Raw genomic sequence first — 19,184 nt, forward strand, 5'->3', positions numbered from 1 at the left:
CTTCCAGAACAAATGCGTATGGAGCAGGAGGTGAACACAGTGATATCTAGCACAAGTTTCTGAGCCTGGTAAGCGAACCCTACTGAAAGTCTTTGCAAGAAATACCAGGCACAAACTGGTCCTACCAGGATTATTCAGCTGGAAAGCCTGACCATAAAAAAGGCAACATACATTAGTAAGTAACCTGGACTAAACTGTCATAACTACACTGTGAATATCCCTGAAAACAGCTAGCAGGTGAACCTGCTGTTAAAAAAAATACAGATATACCAGTCTTTTGCTTGCAATTCATACATATTCAAATACCTAGCTGTAATTTTACATGTGCAGATTACAAAGCAGAAGATAACAGTCGAAAAGAACTGCTATGAAGGCTAAGGAGAGACTACATGAGGGGATCTGCAAAGGCCAATAAGAAAGAGGACAGCAATGGGTCTGAATTGTAGAAACCTTGCAGAGAATCAACAGAAGCAATTAAATCCAATAAAAAGTAGCAATAGGTAAGATTAGTTACCTACATACAAACTTTGTAGATTATCATGTCAGGATGAAGTTTAGAAGAACAATTTCTCAGTCCTTTAATATATTACTTCTTGGAATAGCTAGCTCTAGAGCTCAAATTCAAACATACTATTCATAATTTCCATTACTTTTCTCTAAAACACAAAGTTATGAGTGAGTGATTTTCACTGTATTATATTGCTAGGTAGAAAATTCCAGCAGAACCCTAGCTATAATATAAAACCCTAATTAGATAACTGTGTCTTTGTTAATTATTTTTTGTGGACAACAAAAATATAAGATACAACATATACTTGAAAAGGTAGTCATAAAAAACAGGCAACCAGATGCTCACCATGGCATATTTCCTTTAAGTTTGGTAAAACCACACCAGGCACGGATTTGATGTGGCATGTTTTCAGGGTTCATTTGCATTCACCCCAGTGAATTCCCGATATTATAAAGGACTTCATGCACACAGAATAATGAAGATGCCATGCGATCTGATAACAGGAGTTGTGAGGAAAAATGCGTAATTATTACTGACTACATTTTGAGTACTCTTTGCTTAAGCAAGGAGGTTATATTTTGAAAACATCTTCTGCCCAGGTTGTAAATAACAGTCTAACTTGACAGTAGACTAAAAAAATAATATATATATATATATGTATATAAATAAATATTACAGTGAGGGTGTCTCATATAGTAACAGAAAAACTAACCAAGTTTTGCAAGATAAACCCATCCCTTTCTTTGAAATAAACATGGACTGAGAAGGACTACACACGAATCTTGTCGCACAACTGAGTAATGAAGAGAATTAGCATGGACAAAAGAACTGCTATAATGTAAAACTAATATCAACTTCCATGTAACATTCACCACTCTTAAGAAAGCAAAAATCCTCTTTTCTCAGATGTCCCATCTGAGCCTCACTCACATGTCGCTCTCACTACAGATATGTCTCTTACACTGTATTTCTCAGTTCAACCTCTTCCTGTTTATCTCAGATATGCAAGCTCTCCAGGTTCATCAAATGAACACAGAGCAGGACAGATAACAGTATATCTTAATACCAAGGAACTGAAGAGCACCTTGAGACTCACTTGGCCACTAGTCTCACAGGGCGCATCCTATTCAACTATCAGCACACACACTTGCACAATTTAACCCATCGGAAACTAAATGGTGCTGCAGCAGGAGTAAGGAGAAGTACAGGTCAGGAATCATTTCTAACCAGCTGTACACCATCACCATCATCTTGTGAGCAGAGCAAGGGAAAAGCTAAGTCATGTGGATGCCAGTCATGTCACAACTCTAGTTCTCAGGGCCACAAAAGAGACCTCATAAATTTACTAATATAGATGTATCCTTGAAAATCAGCTCTCTAAGTACTCAAGAAGGGATGGCTGACATCCAAATGAGAAAATCCTGGAGCTTTTAATAGAGAAACAGGAACTCTGTACGAGCCTGCCAACTGCAGAAGCAGCTGTTTTGTGTGCTACAAATCTTCGAAATCCTCAATAGCATCTTGGTTGTCTAATAGCATGACTGAGCCTTCATTTGGGGGGTGGGGCAGTAACTGCATCTGTCTGTCCCAAACCCACCTGTCTCCTTGGTGGCAACTGGTTGATGAGCTCAGAAATTGAGAGGTGAGACTCATCAAGTGATAGATAGCACAATTAATTGAACCCTTGTTTCCCGTTGAATCAGATAATCACATCTGGGACTTTCATTAGTTTAACATAGAACCAGAAACCCTAAAAACATGTTTCTTTTTGGCTGGGATTAAAGCAGTAAAGCTGATAGGCATGTGTACCTATGCCCTCAAAGGAAAAACCACAAGAGCTGGTCAAAAGTCAAGCTGTGGTGAGGCTGTACAAGTTCCTCTTGGATTCACATATAAAAAGAAGTTTTCTGTCAGTGGTGAAACAGACTACAAGGAAAAGGCTGATTGAAAGAGGATTTGGAAATGAAAGGCAATGATTTAAAAGTAATAGTGATAATATGGACAAGATTGCCTGTAGTGATGCAGGGCACCTGCCCTGCCTGTGTTTGACATTAATTCTAGTTGGAGCATGAAACTACTGTACTGCAAAGTTCTGTCGAAAGCGGGAAGCCAGCTAAATACTGACAGGACTAAGGAGAAGACCATTATAAGGATGTCATGAATAAAGTAGTCCAGCTGAGTTTGCCTATTGGAAGGAAATTACAGAAATGGCATTCCCCTAAAACTAGCAAATTTAATTCTTAATCCTGGGACTTCACAATGGCCACCAATGGACTGTAAAGTTTGAAACATGAGGAAAACACACAATGAAGAAGCTTGTTGAAGAAAGGAAGAGCAAATATTTGTAGAGGAGATCAGCAGCTCATGGGGAAAACTGGCTACATACACACTGAGTGACAGAGATTCAGTTCAGAAGAAAAGCCATGTAAAAGTTATGGCTTTAAAATATATAGTAATGCTTAAGAGCACCAAGGAAACTGAGAAATCAGAGAATATTCAAAGGTGAAATGCTGTAAAGAGTATGCTTACTGGGAAGATAACATTTAAGGGTATGTTTGTCTAGGGCATGTGGGCTGCAAGGCATTTAGGCACGGTGTTCCCATTTTTGGGAAAAAGCTGAAGGTTTGCCGTGACCAAAAGAATAAAATAAAATCAGAGCTCAAGTGACTGACTCACCTGGCCTCATATCCGTACTTTTGAGAAACAGTTGCTTCCCTAGCCTATACTTTTCTAAGAGACTTTGGTAATGTGCAGAGTATTCAAGAATGATGTCTGTACAGAGGTGTGAGATATTGAAAAACTTCTGGAGCTCTGGGAAATCACTGTGAGTATTAGAAACTTCTCAGTTTACGGCAGGCTTTAGCACTGTCAGCACCTTACCATTTACTATGTTTGGCCATCAGCTTTGTTTGCTTAAGCAGCATTCTTCCTTTTAAATTTATTCCATTATTCATCACGGAAGCTTTTGAAATCACCACATGCATATATGTCCTTGCACACGCTTCTGTTTTGGACCTGTATTTTCTAATGGTGCAATCGACTGCCTTCAGCTGACATACTTTCACCCTATGCCGACATAAATTTGCAATTACCTACCTGGCATGTTCTCAGCTCATTAACAACAGAATAGATTGCAAGCTCCAGACTGAAAACAATCAAAATAAAACCAACGCAAAATCAAAGAGATATGGTGGTTCAAAGAATACCACTGTGTAGTTTTGGTTCCTGAGCTACAGATTCCTCATAATAAAGAGAACTGCGGGATATGAGAAGATGGGTGAGCATAAGGGAAATGTGGCTTAATGTGTGATGTTGATTTTTATTAAATGAAATGGAAAAATGCAACTATATGACTTCACTGAGCTTTAACATTCTGAAACTGTCTAAATTCCCTCTTTTTTTCTCTTTCACATTTTATTAGTCTTTTATTCTTCAAATTTAGGGAAAGGAAGAGGTAAAAGGTCACCCAGCACTAATTAAAAGTCCATACAGATATTTGCCAGTGTGTTAACTCATGAAATTTATGTCTCCTTCAGTACTATAATGTCTCTACATTGCTTCCCTGCAACATGAATAGATATCTTTTGTTCTTGACTCCAGAAGTGCTAATTTGCACAGTGGGGGACTGGTGAAATGGTTGCAAAGCAAAAGGCATTTAAAACCTGCTTTCAAAAAGGATTAAAAAAAAAAAAAACAAAACAGAGAGAGAGAAAAAAAAAGATAAAAAAGGGGGAGAAAAGGGGGAAAGGGGGAGAACGAAGGGAAAAAGGGGGGGAAAAGGAGGGAAAAGACAAGAAAGGGAACAAGAAAGGGGAAAAGCCAAAAAAGAAAAAAAGAAAAAAGGAAAAATAGAAAGGAATAAAAAAGAAGAAATTGTTGAGGGAGTAAGAAAAATACAAAGAAAGGGAAATGGGAAAGAAGAAAATGAAGAGAGATTTGAACGTTTATTTTTTTTTGCTGTCCTTTCTTAAAAAATGTACACAAATACATTAGCCATGAAACAGAGACAAATAGCACTGACTAGAAATAGATAGCCAGAAGGTAGGCACACTATTGATCATATCACTGAAGTCTGGAAAAGTGAAAACAATACAGAATATGTCACACTAGATCCCACAGAAGTCTCCACTGGCCTTTAAGTTACAAAATAAATAAGTGAAGGGACAGAAGTGACGGCAACAAAATTAGAGATAGGAGGAAACAACAACAAAACTAAGGCAGAATAGGAAAAAGAGAGAATAAGAGAAAAAAAAAAAGAGAGGAAGTGGTATGTTATGAAGTATAAGAACTTCCAAAAAAATCTCATAACCAAATAGGAATGGTCTTTAGATCAGCAGTGGTTAAACACTTCAGAAGATAGAGAAAAAAACCCACATAGGAGACTACTGTTGAATAACAGGCTATGGGAAGGCTCTTCTCAGCTGATCAACAGATCAGTTTAATACATGAAGTAAGGAACACACATTCCTCTCAAAACATGCTCTTGCCAAATGGTTGATGGTGTTCAGACTTTTAATTTTCTTATCAACATGTTTCAGATGATGAGCGAAATTGAAGCCTGCATAAACTCAAAGTTCCTAAAGATGCCACTCCAAAACCAGTATTCCCGACTTCTGTTTTCCAGCTTTTGGGAGAGAACTGCAGTCTGACTCAAAAACATTGCCTCTAAAGTGGAGTTTAAAAGAGACACCTCTTGCAATTATGGTATCATATTAATGTGTTTGCTAAACAGCTTTTGACCTGGGGTTTAGGTGCCTAATTAGAGTGCCTAACTAGAGGTGTGGGGGTTTTTTTGTTGTTTTTTGTTTGGTTTTTTTTGTTTGTTTGTTTGTTTTTGTGGGTTTTTTGTGTGTGTGTGTGTGTTTTTGTTGTTGTTGTTGTTGTTGTTTTTTTGTTTTTTTGTTTTGTTTTATTGGAGAGGCAACAACATTGTTTTAAAAAGACAAAAATATTTGCCCTGATAGGAAGTTCATTCACATATGACGTATCCCTCAGAATAGCGGCTCCTTTTGTTTTTACAGACCGTTAGAAAATTGTTTTCCAATTTGGTTGCAAATAGATAAATAATAATAATAAAAAAAATCTTTCTAGATGTTCTCCAACTGTACATCATGGTATTATTCCCATTTTTTACCACGCGATCTCTAGATCCCCACATTCAGAATCCAGATTCTCTAATTTTCAAAACATGGGTGAAACTGCATTACTGTCTGTTACACTTGTGCCATCACAAAGACATCGCGTGAAGTCAGTGAAATTGTACCAAAGCAAACATGGCATTAAGTCAAAGGGAGGTTCCCATCTCCTCACAGATCAGTGCACTTATGCATGACAAGCCTTAGCAATTTGCCTCCTCAGTGAGCAATGCTTTCTTAAGCAAGTTAGACTCACTGCTCAAGTTGGATGGGTTGATTTGGCCACTCCAAAAGCTCCCCTAAAAGTACCTGAAAGAGAAACTATCCCTTTAAAGTTCAATGAAACCACAGATCATTTGTCATTGGAAAAGATCTTTCAAGAAATGTGTTGGTCTAATCACCTGATGCCAATAAGTCATTAATCAGCACAAGAAAGTGTTCATCTGGAACCTGGGCATCTGTCAGCAAAATACTGTGGGTATGTTCTTGGCACCAGTCTTCATGTACAAATTGCCAAGATCTACCTGTAAGGAAAGGAGGCAATCACTCATATTTTGTTAAAACATTGAGACAGAAAAAGTGTGAAATGCACGTTAGTGGATGGAAACGCATTGCTGATTTCTCCTTCTCGTTCATTTACATATCACTAATTTGTTGCATAATATCCAAAGGGAAAAGCAGTTTGCCTCTGTTTTCTGTATAAAACACTGAGGTTTTAACACAACCTGGTAGTAAAGATCAAAACAGACTACTAGTCGAGGGAATTCCTCCATACTACGAAAGGGATATTGCAGCTATGAAAGTTCCCATCAAGAATAGCCATAACCATACCAATAATGTCTAGGAATTGCACTGAAGAGTAAGATCAATTTTAAACTCTGTTATTTCTGCAAGAGCTTTTTTTTTTTTCTTAGTGAATTTATTTAGGAGAGCTTACTCATGTTAAAAAAAAAAAAAGACTGAGTAGTGCACTGGTCCACTATTACTTTTGCTGTGCTACATGAGTGGCCAGGACAGAGACATGGCATGGAACCATTGTGCTATCAGTAGTACAAACGTGGAATGCTTTTTGGCATGAGGTTCCAGAAAGAAAAGCAACCCTCATCACTTGTACTCAAGTATGGCCACATTTGAAATATAGAAAAAGGTCAACGCTGCCTGATACGAACAAGCTGCCACATGATCTAGCAGAAAGCAAATTACTGGGTTTGTTAACAGAGGCTTAGAAGTTTTCCTGCTTGGAAACCGGACAGGGGAAATGACCATCTGGGCTCACATCTTACATTGCACCTCATTTGCCCAGGGAAGGAGGGCACAAGAAGTTAGACACCATATAAGACACTGAAAAGCACATGGCACTTTTAAAAAATAGAACAGTGTGTACCTCCCTCTGAAAACAGATGTCTCAGGCTGCACACACTGTGGTGGTTTCATCACAGCCCAAGGCTAACAGTAGGGCTTTCTAGGGACCATGATCCACCAAATTTGGCCACAATCAGATCCTTATTTAGCCATGTCTGAGATTCAGAAGCACCAATTGTTGTCCACATGGAGTGAAGAGGAAGAAAGTGTTCCCTCCTTCCCTGTTTGCTCACATAGACAGGGCTCAGCCTTGCAAGGTCCTGAAGTCTGTAAGCCTGACAGAGCACCTCACTCAACTATAGTCCTTATCTTTGCATGTGGCCAGTGTGATTAAATGACTCGCAGGTAACAAGGACAAAGCTTTGCCCTCTGTTCACCCACATCCATTTTATTCCACTAAATCAATAAACATGCAACAACATGCAAAAATGTGTAACAAACGGCTAACTTTAAATACCACAACTCCAACCAAATCTTTGTAGTGTTTGAAGTAGCTGCCTTGGAAAAATGGGAAAACTACCAAAATTCTGTGAGGCATACAAACAGATACTAAAATATCTTTTGACCACCCATTTCTCAGAGGTGAAGAGAAGAGGTAAAGCTGGAAACCACAGGAATCACAGGTCTTGTTATTGTAAACAACACTGTTTTGTCTGTAATTTTATCAAGCCTGTGCAACAACAAAAGAACAAGTTCTTAAAGTAGTGAACTCAACAGACTCAAATAATATCTATTAGTTTACCCTCAGCTCCTGGATCCTATCGTCTTTCTTCACTGTGATTTAGAGAACCTCCAGGGAGCAGATGTATGCTGGCAGTCTCAACAAGCTTTGTTTATTGCTACCACCTACTCCAGTCAGAAGTGCATAACCCGTAGGGGCTTCTAGGATATGACTGATCCGGCACCTGAGGGCAAAAAACCCCAATAACATATGCTTCAACATTGTTAGCCAAGTTTCCCAGTTTCTTTTTATTGCACCAAGCTTGCTTTTTTTTTTTTTTCTTCCCACCCTTTCTTTCTTGTCTGCTTGTGTGGTAATGTGCTACTGACACCTAAAGGTTCATTAACTCCACATCAGCATTTTTTTTCCCCCCCCAATATTTGAGCAAGTGGAAAGAAAAGCTGTTTTCCTTTGTGAAATATTGAAGGTCTGCACTAGCCTCTTATAATGACCAGAGCTGTCTGGTTGCTCATTCTTTACACTGAGCTGCTCTCCAAAGCATCATTTCAAGATGGACCCTGACTGGACTCAGAATAAAGACCTAGTTAACGTGAAGGGAGGTTGACTGGTCTGTAAGAACACATGAGAATTCCACATCTGGCAGTTCGCATCACAAAGAATGAGGGATGATGAATCACTTCATGAAAAATATGCATCAAGCATTAATTTACCCTTGGAATATCCAGCCCAGACTACTCAGTACATGCTTCTATTTGCTGATCATGGAATACTACAGGGTGAATGAGGCCAGATGAGAATCTGGCTCAAAATTAGACAAGATTCAGTTGCTAAAATTTTCAAATGTAAGTAGTGAGGCAATTCTTACTCCCAAAAATACATTTGAGACATTAAAGAAAATATATAAATGATTAAAATATCAATTGCAGGATAAGTATCTAAAAATTATTTTCAAAATTTTCTTTTTTTTAATATCAGATACAGATTCTAAGGGATTACGGCCTAGTATTAGCAGACCAGAGCCTAGATACAGAATGTTGGACTTCTTTGCTTGATTTGGTTTCCATGTACCCATGAAAAAGAAAACAGAAAAACAACCTCCTCATTCTCTTTATGTCTCATGCCACTGAAAAAATCATCCTTGAAAAGACATCAATAAGAACTTTCTTAAATAAAGGGATAATGTGCCTAATCTGGTTGCATCTAACGAAGTAGAAACCTGTTCAACCAAAACATTACTGGAAGCCAATTTTCTTTGACCTCACTGTAGAACTTTGTCAGCCTTATTCATGATTTCACAATGGATCCATAGAAAAACCCATAAAAGATGCCAAAAAACTGTATGGGATTAAATTTCACATACACTTTTCTGGGCCTGCCAAACTGTAAGACTAAGATACCCCACCACTTTGTTTGCCAAACTGGGATACTACTCTCGGTCACTAAACTTCAGAGAGAAGATAATGGCTTACCAACATTGTCAAGCAAAACTAGCGATACCTGAGAAGGTTTCTGCCTGCAGTTCTGATGATTATCACATCAACCTCTAAATCAGCAGAACAAAATCTACAGTCCCTATGAAAGATCCATATGATTATCTTTGTAATATAAGCTCTTTTAAAATCCTCTTGGAGAGAAGCTTCTACAATAGACTGCTTTGTCAAGAGTGCCTTCTTTTATATAGCTCCTGCCTGAATATGTGCAAAGTGAAAAATGATGACGATGAAATCCTAGTCCAACTCAATTAGAAGAAAAAGTTCCATGTTAAATGATTTGACACTGCAAATAATAGGAACTACTTTAACAAAGCTAAGCTCTGCCAGCCTGAGCCTCTGTCTCTTTCTAGAAATCACTGATATTATACATGACCAGAATGACTGTATAAATTGAAGAAAGGTTACAAATAATGACAAAGAGCAACAATGAAGTCTGAGCCTCACTTATTCAGTAAAATCTTCATTTTGTCTTCTAATAACTGGCCAGTTTTCTTCTGTGCGGGAAAACGAGGCAAATGTAGTTAATCAGATTTTAGAAACAGAAACTGAGATTTAGGGCCATGATGGTTACTAAGATATTGTTCAACATAAGAAAAACAACTTACATTAAACTGAGATAAGAATACATATGGAAAAAAATCTGTGGATAAATAAATTAAATAAATCTATGATGACACTTAGGAATCTGGACTGGTTTAGATTTTAAAAAGTACAAGGCTAGGCAGCAAAGCAACTTCAAGTCTGCCATGCAATGGCATCATTTAGTATATTCTTAAGGTATTCCTTGCCCTTGTTTTGAATTACTCTAATTTTAAAAGCATTTTCCCTTTCTTGGAAACAAAAAGATAAAGATTACTTTTCTTATAAAGGCCTGTGACATCATAAACTAATTAAAAGATAAGGCAGACAGAGAATAGCTGGTGTCAATTTCCTTGCAGCACAAAAATGGATGAATCTCTGTTTAAATAAACAAAATGGAGGTTAGTTTTAATACTGCGCCACAATCTACCATAATGGCACCAATAAAGTATATTTAGCAGAACTATTGCTGCATGTTGTGCTCTCAGAAGCCTTACAATTAAGACTGTTATGAGTCTGCGCTGCACCAATCTCTGAATGGTGAAAAGCAATAAACTTCATGCAAGCATTGGTACCATCATGAAGAATTATTTGCTTCCTTTGTAGATATTCCACTTACACATACTGCATGGCATCCTCAAATATGACTAGGTTCATAGAAGCATGCATTTCACTGTAGCTTTCTAGAAACTCTTCAAGTATATTCCTCAGCAGTTCCCACCCTTTCACTGGCTTGTAGCAAGGGTCTGCTCTGCCCTTTGCAAAATTGCGACAGATGAGTGGAGATTGCAGCAACACTTGGTCTTCCACATTCTACCACATAGTGAGAGAAAAAAATAACAGTTAAAATGCCCCAAACACAGCACATGAAAAACATTTTCACGAAAAAACAGTCCATTAGTGTGGCAATTGATGTTCCTATGCACTGAAAGACTACAAGTAGCTACGAGTGTCGGCTCAGAGCATTTGCACAGTACATCCAAACAGACAGGCTCCAAACAAACTACCGGTAAAGCTGTCTATTTCTTTAATTGTTCATGTCTAAACTACTTTAAATTAAGGAACAATAATTTCTTTGTGATAGGAAGTCACTGCTCAATGTATAGGGTGTTTCAAAAAGATGGACCCTATTTGAAATCACTATCTTTCTGCAACCATGAACCACTCATGAATGAAACTCTAAGCACTTGAAAGCGGGGGCACAGAGTTTCAGAAGTTACTAAAACCTGATAACTCATTAAACCATTTATAAATGTTTGTGTAATTGTAACATGCTGCCATCATGAAATATACTGCTTCGAATTTGGGTCCATCTTTTAAAAACATCCTGTAGATTCAAATCCTGCCGAACACTTTAAGTTTTCCATTTGGGTGTCCTCATTCCTATCTTTACACTCCTTTTTTACTGGCAACTAGAAATTAGAAAGGAAGGGAAAAAAGGACTAGTAAACAAAGTTGATGTTTTCCGGTTTCCATTTTTTGTCAAATAAATTCAAATACTCTCTCCCTTTTCTCTCCCTGCCTCCCTCCCATGGCGCCCATGCCTGCCACTTATCAGAAAACTATTTTCTTTTTAAAAAATCAAATATACACGCATTTAATACGCTCATTTTAGCTCATGCTTCTGCTGCTTTGTCTGCTGCAAAATTCGCATGCTTTTAAGTGATGAGTAGAAACAGCATTGTGGTTCTCACTTGTTAGTTGATCCTTGGTATTGGCACCAACGGACATTAATTCCAGAATAAACTGTATATGCAGTAGTACTATACAATACGTGACATTATTTTGTCTGATACATGTCTGATACAATGAACAATACTGACAGGTATTATATTCCATTATGTATGACAGGTTAAGGAAACAAAAGCATACATAACAAAACTTAACTGAGAACATGAAGGCAAATGAACATACTTGTATCCTAGCTTATATTTGAAGTGTTTTCACAATGAAAATCAGAAAGGTGTATTGTACCTGATCCCCATAGAGCAGAAAGAACAAAGTGAAACTTGTATTTTCCAGTGTCTTAACTCTTTAGTACATTAATTCTGATAACAGATCCTTCTATTTGGATAACCAACAGTGCTCACAGTTCAAAAAGTACATGCTGTTTTACTGACATGCTCTGAAGCCCAAAGAGAGACTGCAATTTCAAATTATTTGAAAAATCACTTAATTCATTTTTTTGATATGTATGCATATATGTATACACATATGTACACTTAATACTCTAGTTAAACTATTCAGGGAAAGAAAACTAATAAAAAAGGAACAATTAGTAAAGCAAAATAAAAGCATACTATCCTTGTGGTTTGAAACACAAAATCAGGAAACAGAAAATGCAACTTGTTTCCACATAACCAGCGAAGAACCTGAAGAGTCTTGTCCACAGACAGGTTGCCACCTCCCCATGCTGGCGAAGGCTCAAGTGTTTGCTTTAAGTTACTAACAACACCGCAACAGAGATACTTGACAGTCCTCTGTCAGTCAAACATTACAGTCAAATTAAGAATTATCATCTCTGAATCTTCTCAAGGGGAAGTTTCCTTGGTTCCCCTTTTTCACTCACTCTGGCACATGGTTTTATTCAGTGAGGAAGACATTTGCATTGGGGGCTGAGGAGAAAAAGATTACGTGCTACTTCTACCTACAGTTTCAGTATACTAGACCTTTCACTACCCAGTTTATGACTTGCTGGCATTGGGCAAAATGCTTTCAAGCTACCGACTTACCTCAAAATACCTGTGCATAGTGCCCATCATCATTTTATCAAAGAAAGTACAGTCTGTTTTCCACTAGTTTATGCCCATAGACACGTGCTGATTCATGAAGCCAGAGGCATTGAAGATCATTTGGTTGCTGTAAACACTTGGGTGTAGCAAGCAGGATGCTCTAAAGATAACTAGATAACTTTTTTTTTTTTAAGTGCTGTCATCTGAGACAAAATAGGCTACCCTTAAGGAAGACTAACTGATATTCAGCATAGATATTAATCATCCTGAGTAGACACCCATTACACATTGTCTTTGAAACTATATAGTCTTTAAATAAGAACCAGAATGTCTATAAATTAGCAAGTTCTCCAGCCAACTGAGTGTGCAAAATATAATTTAAACAAATGTCTCCTCTCCATTGACTGGCACACTTAGGTGACTCATTATGGTTTGATACCCTTGGGCACTACAAGACACAAGGAAGTATCAGCGTTCCCAGGATCTTGTATGTTCACTAGTTTTGCAATACCACTCAAGAAAACAGGATACAGATTATCACAACAAAATTAGCACTTCCTCAGCTGTCAACTCAAACTTCCTTCCTTAACAAATTCCACACCAGGATGGGTACAAATGTGCATGATGGCCAGTGCACCCTTATCAAACCAAGGTAACTGTTGTGATAGGAGACCTGAGAAATCCATGCCTCCTTTCTAATGGTTTGTGATGATCCATGGGGTGGGCAGGCAAGAAGAATATTATGGAACAGAACAGAGCTGCACGCCAAGGAACTGAAAAGCAGGTAAAGCCAAACCAGGATCAGATTCACCTGATTTTACAAGAGGGACCAATATTTGTGGACCATATTATATCCTTCCCTCATTTCCCTCTTTAATCCCTGGTCTGGTGTTTGACTACTGGTTTCAGCCCCTGCTTCAGAGCTTCTTCAATCTCTGTTTCACTCTACCTAATCTCCAGAAAGTTGTCTTCCCTCTGAACAAATGTTGACCTTCTCTTCTCAAAATCATAAGTAAGCATAGTGAACTTTACAAACCATAGCTCTAGTTCCACTAAGTATCTTTTCTTTCTTGATTTTCTACCCCTTTACTCTACCTGACCATAGTGACCTCAGGGCAGGGACTACTGTCTACTTAGTACAAAGGGCATCTCTCCTTCACCAGTCCACAGACCAATGTGCATCACTAAATTACCAAGAGCAGCTGTAATGAGAGTGTTGCTAGATAGAAAATTAACCCATGATACAGACCTGGAAGATGCTGGAGAGGTCTCTCATGTTAAAGATAGAGTGGAACTTAATAGCAGTTGTTGGGATGTTTTGAAGAAGGGAAGTTCAAACAAATACTGCAAAATGTCTCTGAAAATGAAAAGGGAAAAAAATTATTCTACAGCATCAGACAGCAGAGTCAATGAAATGTTAAATTAAGTCAATAAAATGTTAAATGACAATACAGCCTGGTGAAAATACAGTTACTTCTGTGTCACAGAAAATACTTCATTTTTAGCCTTATCCTTGATGCAGTTCCACAGCAGCTGTATATCTGGCTATGAGCCCCAAGGGCACATCTGCCAGGTGAAGGACCACATGAGACTACAATTGGTATGGAATTCAGGGGAATCTCAATATAAGAATATGTAAGTTGTGTCTCTTTCTGTTTAGTTATAGGAACAGCAGGATTTTGAACCTAGGCTCAGTTTCAGACACTATGTTTTCTCCTATCCCCTTTTGTCACCTACCTATTGCAGTTAAAAGCTAAATAGTAATTATTTCATGTATTAAATACAGGATTGCTGTAAAATGACACTTCAAACCATACCTGGAGTCTAGGGTTGATAGTGAAGCTGCCAGCAATTGGATTCATACAGGCAATATAATGACGGTTATTAATTTCTTTAATATTTAGCTTCTGCCTATCATACCTGAGAAAGAAAATGTAGCTTGATTAATATTTGTGACAAAATACCATGCATTTTCCAGGCTTAACCTCAGTTGAAGAATCAAGATTTCTGCCCTATAGGAAAGCGCAAAAATATGAATGATAATAACATCTAACGAGGACATTTAACCAGGAAACTAGTGTGATGCCTCCCATGCTAAGGAATATTAAGCTGATTGTATTAAATTTCGGCATATTCCCCAAAATGCAGTGCTTACATGGTGCTGAATACAGACTATCAGATAAAAGATTTACTACAACAGTGAACAAATTAATTCAAACGCCCTACATATTTATCAGAACTGTAAAACCTTGAGATGTAAATTTTGAGTTTATACAATTTTTATTCAATTGCACTGCTTCCCTTAGAGGTGTAAGGAAAAGAATAACTCCAGAAAGCTCTAAGTCATCTTGAAAATACAGAATGTATTAAGCACTATTAAAATATTGAACTTTGCTATGATGTGATCCTCAACTTTTGCCACTTGGTGAAGTACTCCCCAGATTCACAAGAAAGGATTCATCGTCCATGGAAGCTCTATTTCTAATTGTACTTTTTCTATTTTGTGCATGTAAGTAAGAACCTGCAGAAATCATCAGGAGTTTATTAAAGTAGGGCTAGAAACTAACAATCTCTCTTCCTTTCAACATTGTATATTTTTGTTGTCTAAACAATCACACAAATGGTTTGCACAAATGAAACCACAGTAATTGGTAGACTTCAAGGTAAACTTTTCAGCATATTGCAGTGACTGGGGCTCTAATCTTCAGCAAGCAGCCAGATTTCAAAAGCTCTCTGTGCCTCATTCAGAGTAGAGACTTGAACCAAAGGTGGTTATGAAACATTTAGATCGTGGTTACAACCCTTACCGCACAGAATGTAATTTAATTCAGATCTTATAAGCATGAGATTTCTAATTCAATACTGCTGAGCAAGAATAAAAAGATTTCTCAAAAACGTTGTGCATATAGCCCAGATTTTTTTTTTGTCCAGTCAATAGTGTTTTTTAAGACTTTAATATTTGTCAAAAAGAGAGTGAGAAAGAGAAGAAAAAAAAAAAAAAGAAAAGAAGTAATGAAATGTAAGCATATGGCTTATATGGTTTTACAGTGAAATAAATCATTCACAAACCTTAACCGTGATTCTGTCTGCCCAATTCAAGAAAGGTAACAAATGTTTCCAACGACATTTCTGTCTAGTTGTAAACAGATAAAAGGCTGGTAACTGACTGGAGAAGAAAAGTAAGTAGGTAAAAATTAAGGTTGTGCTGGAGAACAAGACAGAAATGTAGGACCTGCACATATTTGCAATTGGATGATCATAAATTCGGGGAGAAAAAGCTGTGCCTGCACTTATCCTACTTTTCCGCCACAAAAGTATTAAAGGTTTTTGCAGAAACTATGTGCATGTAAAAGGCTTAAAGTATCTTAATACCTTAAAATCTAGGGTGAAAGAAAACTTTCTTCTGTTAGCTGAGGTACATATATACCTGTACTTTTAAACCCAAAATTAGGAATATCCTTCTTGATTCTTAACCTTATCTAAATTTTAGATCATGTCCACAATTACAATCTATAACTCCTGTTTTTTAAAATACTTCATTATTGCAATAGGGAAATATATTTTACTAAATTCCGTTGTACATAAACACTTATGCAAATTTCTTCTCTGTACCAAACTTCAGTACTATTGAAGACCCCAAACTTAATGTACCAGTATTAGTTTGCACCAGAACCTGCCTCCATCAAGTAACACTTTGAAATTTTCTGCCGTTCTACAGGCAGAGTGGGTGAGTCGTATGCCTTGGAGGAATGCTAAATAAAATTGAACACTACATGCTAATCTCACCCACTCTAGCAGATACCTCAAAAGAGAGTCATGTGGATACAGATAAGATGGGAACTGCCAGAAAATACTGCTGATTAAAAGTGATATGATCTGTAAGAAAAATCTTTTAACCTCTAAACTATGGAAAGAAATGGTAATGTAGTGAATAACTGTATATGAACAAGTTCAGGTCTTAAGCTCTTCTTTTTGAACTGACACTTAATTTACATTGCTCGCTTGTGCAATTTGATCGGAATGCCTCTTTCCATTAAAAAAAAAAAAAAATTCAACGCTTTCCTCCAAACTATTGCTTGGAGTGATAACCTAAAACACATAAGGAAGGCATTTCAGTGTATCACTTGAATGCATTTTATAGGAAGAAGCACTGGTACACGCAAATACAAAAATAACAAGCAGCCATTTTTAGCTATACATGACAGTACAGAAACATTTTGTCACAGCTCATTGAAAAAAATGTTGTAAACACAACAGAAAGCAAACACAATATATTTTTTTTCTGAATTCTCATGGAGTTCTTCACCCTCTGTGATTAGCAGAGGGACTTGGCTGAAAAGCAACGGGCAGAAGGAAGAGCTGCAGACAACCAGAGAGTCCACTTCTCTGTTCATCTCTTAATATTTCTCAGGAGGAGTGATGGATGTTTTACAACACTGACTTAAAACCTGAAGGAATACTACTAACATTTCACAGCAAGTCCTTAAAGGTTCATAACCTGTCAAATTTTACATCACAGTACAGCTGACAGGTGTGAAACACTTGCAGAGAAAGCCCCTGTGATGCTGACTTCACTTATTTGGTTTATATAAGAAGATTTCTGAAAGAAGAACACGCAACCTTTGCTGCCTAGGAGCTCCTTTCATCACCTTCAATTTGCAATTGAATGTGTTATGCTTTGGTGCTTCAGTGCATTGGTGCTGCTGGAATGGCAGTCATTCGCTAAAAAATCCTTCTCTAATCAGAGGAATACCTGAAAACGTTTCAAGGCTGATTCCCCATTGAAAGACCTATGACAGTTTAGGACAGCTCATGATCTCACTCTGACAGCACAGCAGATTTCTTTTCTCCTAATCTCTCTGTTCATTTTGAGGGGCAAAAAGGCGATTAAGTTATGTTAATCCAGGATTCTATGTTAACATGAATTTGGAAACACTTCAAAGAATAAAATAAGGTACAAAGTAAACTGAAAGTGGTATTTGCTTATCTGACCTTAATACAGAAGAAATCAATATGAGATGAGAATGGAAAAAGCACAGTAAAAACTTATCCAATGGAGATTTAAGGACTTATACATATTTTAAGCCTACTAACAGGTTGATCCTTTAGCAGCAATGTAGATTGGCTAGAAAATAATTTTAAAAAAAGATTGCAAATTAATTGAATTAAACATTAAGCAAACTTAAATTCTCCTAAAGATTTTATCTGAAGACTTACATTTTAGAAAGTTTTTATAAGTGAGAATTTGTTGTCTTTCTTTTCCCAGATATATGAAGGAATAAGCCAGTGTATTAATTTCTTTCTCCAGTGCTTTTTAGAGCTGTGAAAAGTGGTACAGTGAATAGGGCACATAATTTTTTTCTGTGTAGTTGCATCAATTCAAGTTACTGCAAGGATTAAAATAAAAAGGCAAAGAGGGGATATCTGCTGACAGTTGGGCTCTCCCTTGATTGTGCTTTCTCATGAAAAGCAGAAGAGACGTGGAGTTTTAACGAATCTACTTTACTTTGACTGTCTGACTCCTCTTGTTCCAAAAGCTACCACCAGTGTAACATTTTCAGCCAAAATACAGCCCCTCTCTGCCTGTGTGTTATATTAACATTTCCTTTGCTCTGCATCCATCTTACCTATGGAGACTTCAAACTCGTCTAGACAAGGATTGCCCTCCTTGGGGTTTGCATGGTGCCCAGCAAAAACAAGCTCAACTCCTGACTGTCCTCATTGTTACATCTACAAGCACAACGCAGGGACACCCACCCAAGCTAGCCAAACCTGGCTCAAGGCTTCTTGACAACATAAATAAAGCCAAATTTTCTCTTGTCCACACTCACCAAGCAACTTGTGGGAGCACAGTGTCAGTTTGTCCCAAACAGTTTCATCCTTCTCCTTTCCTCTTGCCCTCCCCAACGTCACTACACCTCCCACTTTGCAAAGCAATGAGATTGCCAAGACTCAGAGAATGACAGTAGCAAACAGCTGTGATGACCATAAAAACTGTGCAACATTTTTCACCTTTGCTGTTGAGGGAAGGTAGATTTCTTGCATCTATATGGAAGTTATTCTGGAGCACTGCTGATGTTGTGCAGTGGTTGAGAGTGATATTAGCCAGGAGGTAGCCTTCAGAGAGAACAGCAAACCTATCACTTAGAAACAATTATTTTCCTCCTCCAGCATTTCCAAAAAGCATGACTGGTTTGCCTTTTGTAAAGAGTAAATCAATGAAATATTTGAGATGTGTAGTCTCAGATATGTGAACAAAGATTGCCTATAATTGAAAGGGAAACGAAACAAAATAATCAAACACTTACACAACACAGTTTAGCTTTAAAAGCAAACAGTAATTTCTGTCTCTCTATGGCTAGGACTGATTCTAAAAAGCAATAAAATGGGATACACCATTCTATTATTCTCAAACATAATTACTAGAACAAAATGTTCTACTGGATTACTTTTTACACAGCCTTTCTACTTGAAAATGTGTATTCCATTTCCTCTAGTAGAAAGATTTTGAAATCAGGTTGTAGCTGAAATGTGTTGGTTGCACCTCAGCCTCTACAGAATGCCAGTCTCCCAAAAACCGGTAGAGAAACAAAGGCTGGTGCAACAGATAGTTGGTTTAATTTTTCAATTAGTATTTCCATTTACTTTTTGGCTTAGCTTTCAGCATACCTAAAACTTTTTGGGCAAATA

General features: G+C 37.5%; 1 protein-coding gene across 1 annotated transcript in view; it reads right to left on the reverse strand.

Annotated features, from left to right (window-relative positions):
- Positions 1-19,184, reverse strand: part of LOC136097733 (dynein axonemal heavy chain 11) — an 89,243-nt gene that overhangs the window by 50,331 nt on the left and 19,728 nt on the right. The window contains 5 exon segments of the mRNA XM_071805512.1: positions 6,048-6,113; positions 6,116-6,170; positions 7,751-7,913; positions 10,382-10,575; positions 13,744-13,818. Of these exon segments, the coding sequence (XP_071661613.1) occupies positions 6,048-6,113; positions 6,116-6,170; positions 7,751-7,913; positions 10,382-10,575; positions 13,744-13,818 (553 nt within the window).

This window comes from Patagioenas fasciata, chromosome 2, assembly GCF_037038585.1.
Source record: "Patagioenas fasciata isolate bPatFas1 chromosome 2, bPatFas1.hap1, whole genome shotgun sequence".
NCBI classification, from domain to species: Eukaryota; Metazoa; Chordata; class Aves; order Columbiformes; family Columbidae; genus Patagioenas; species Patagioenas fasciata.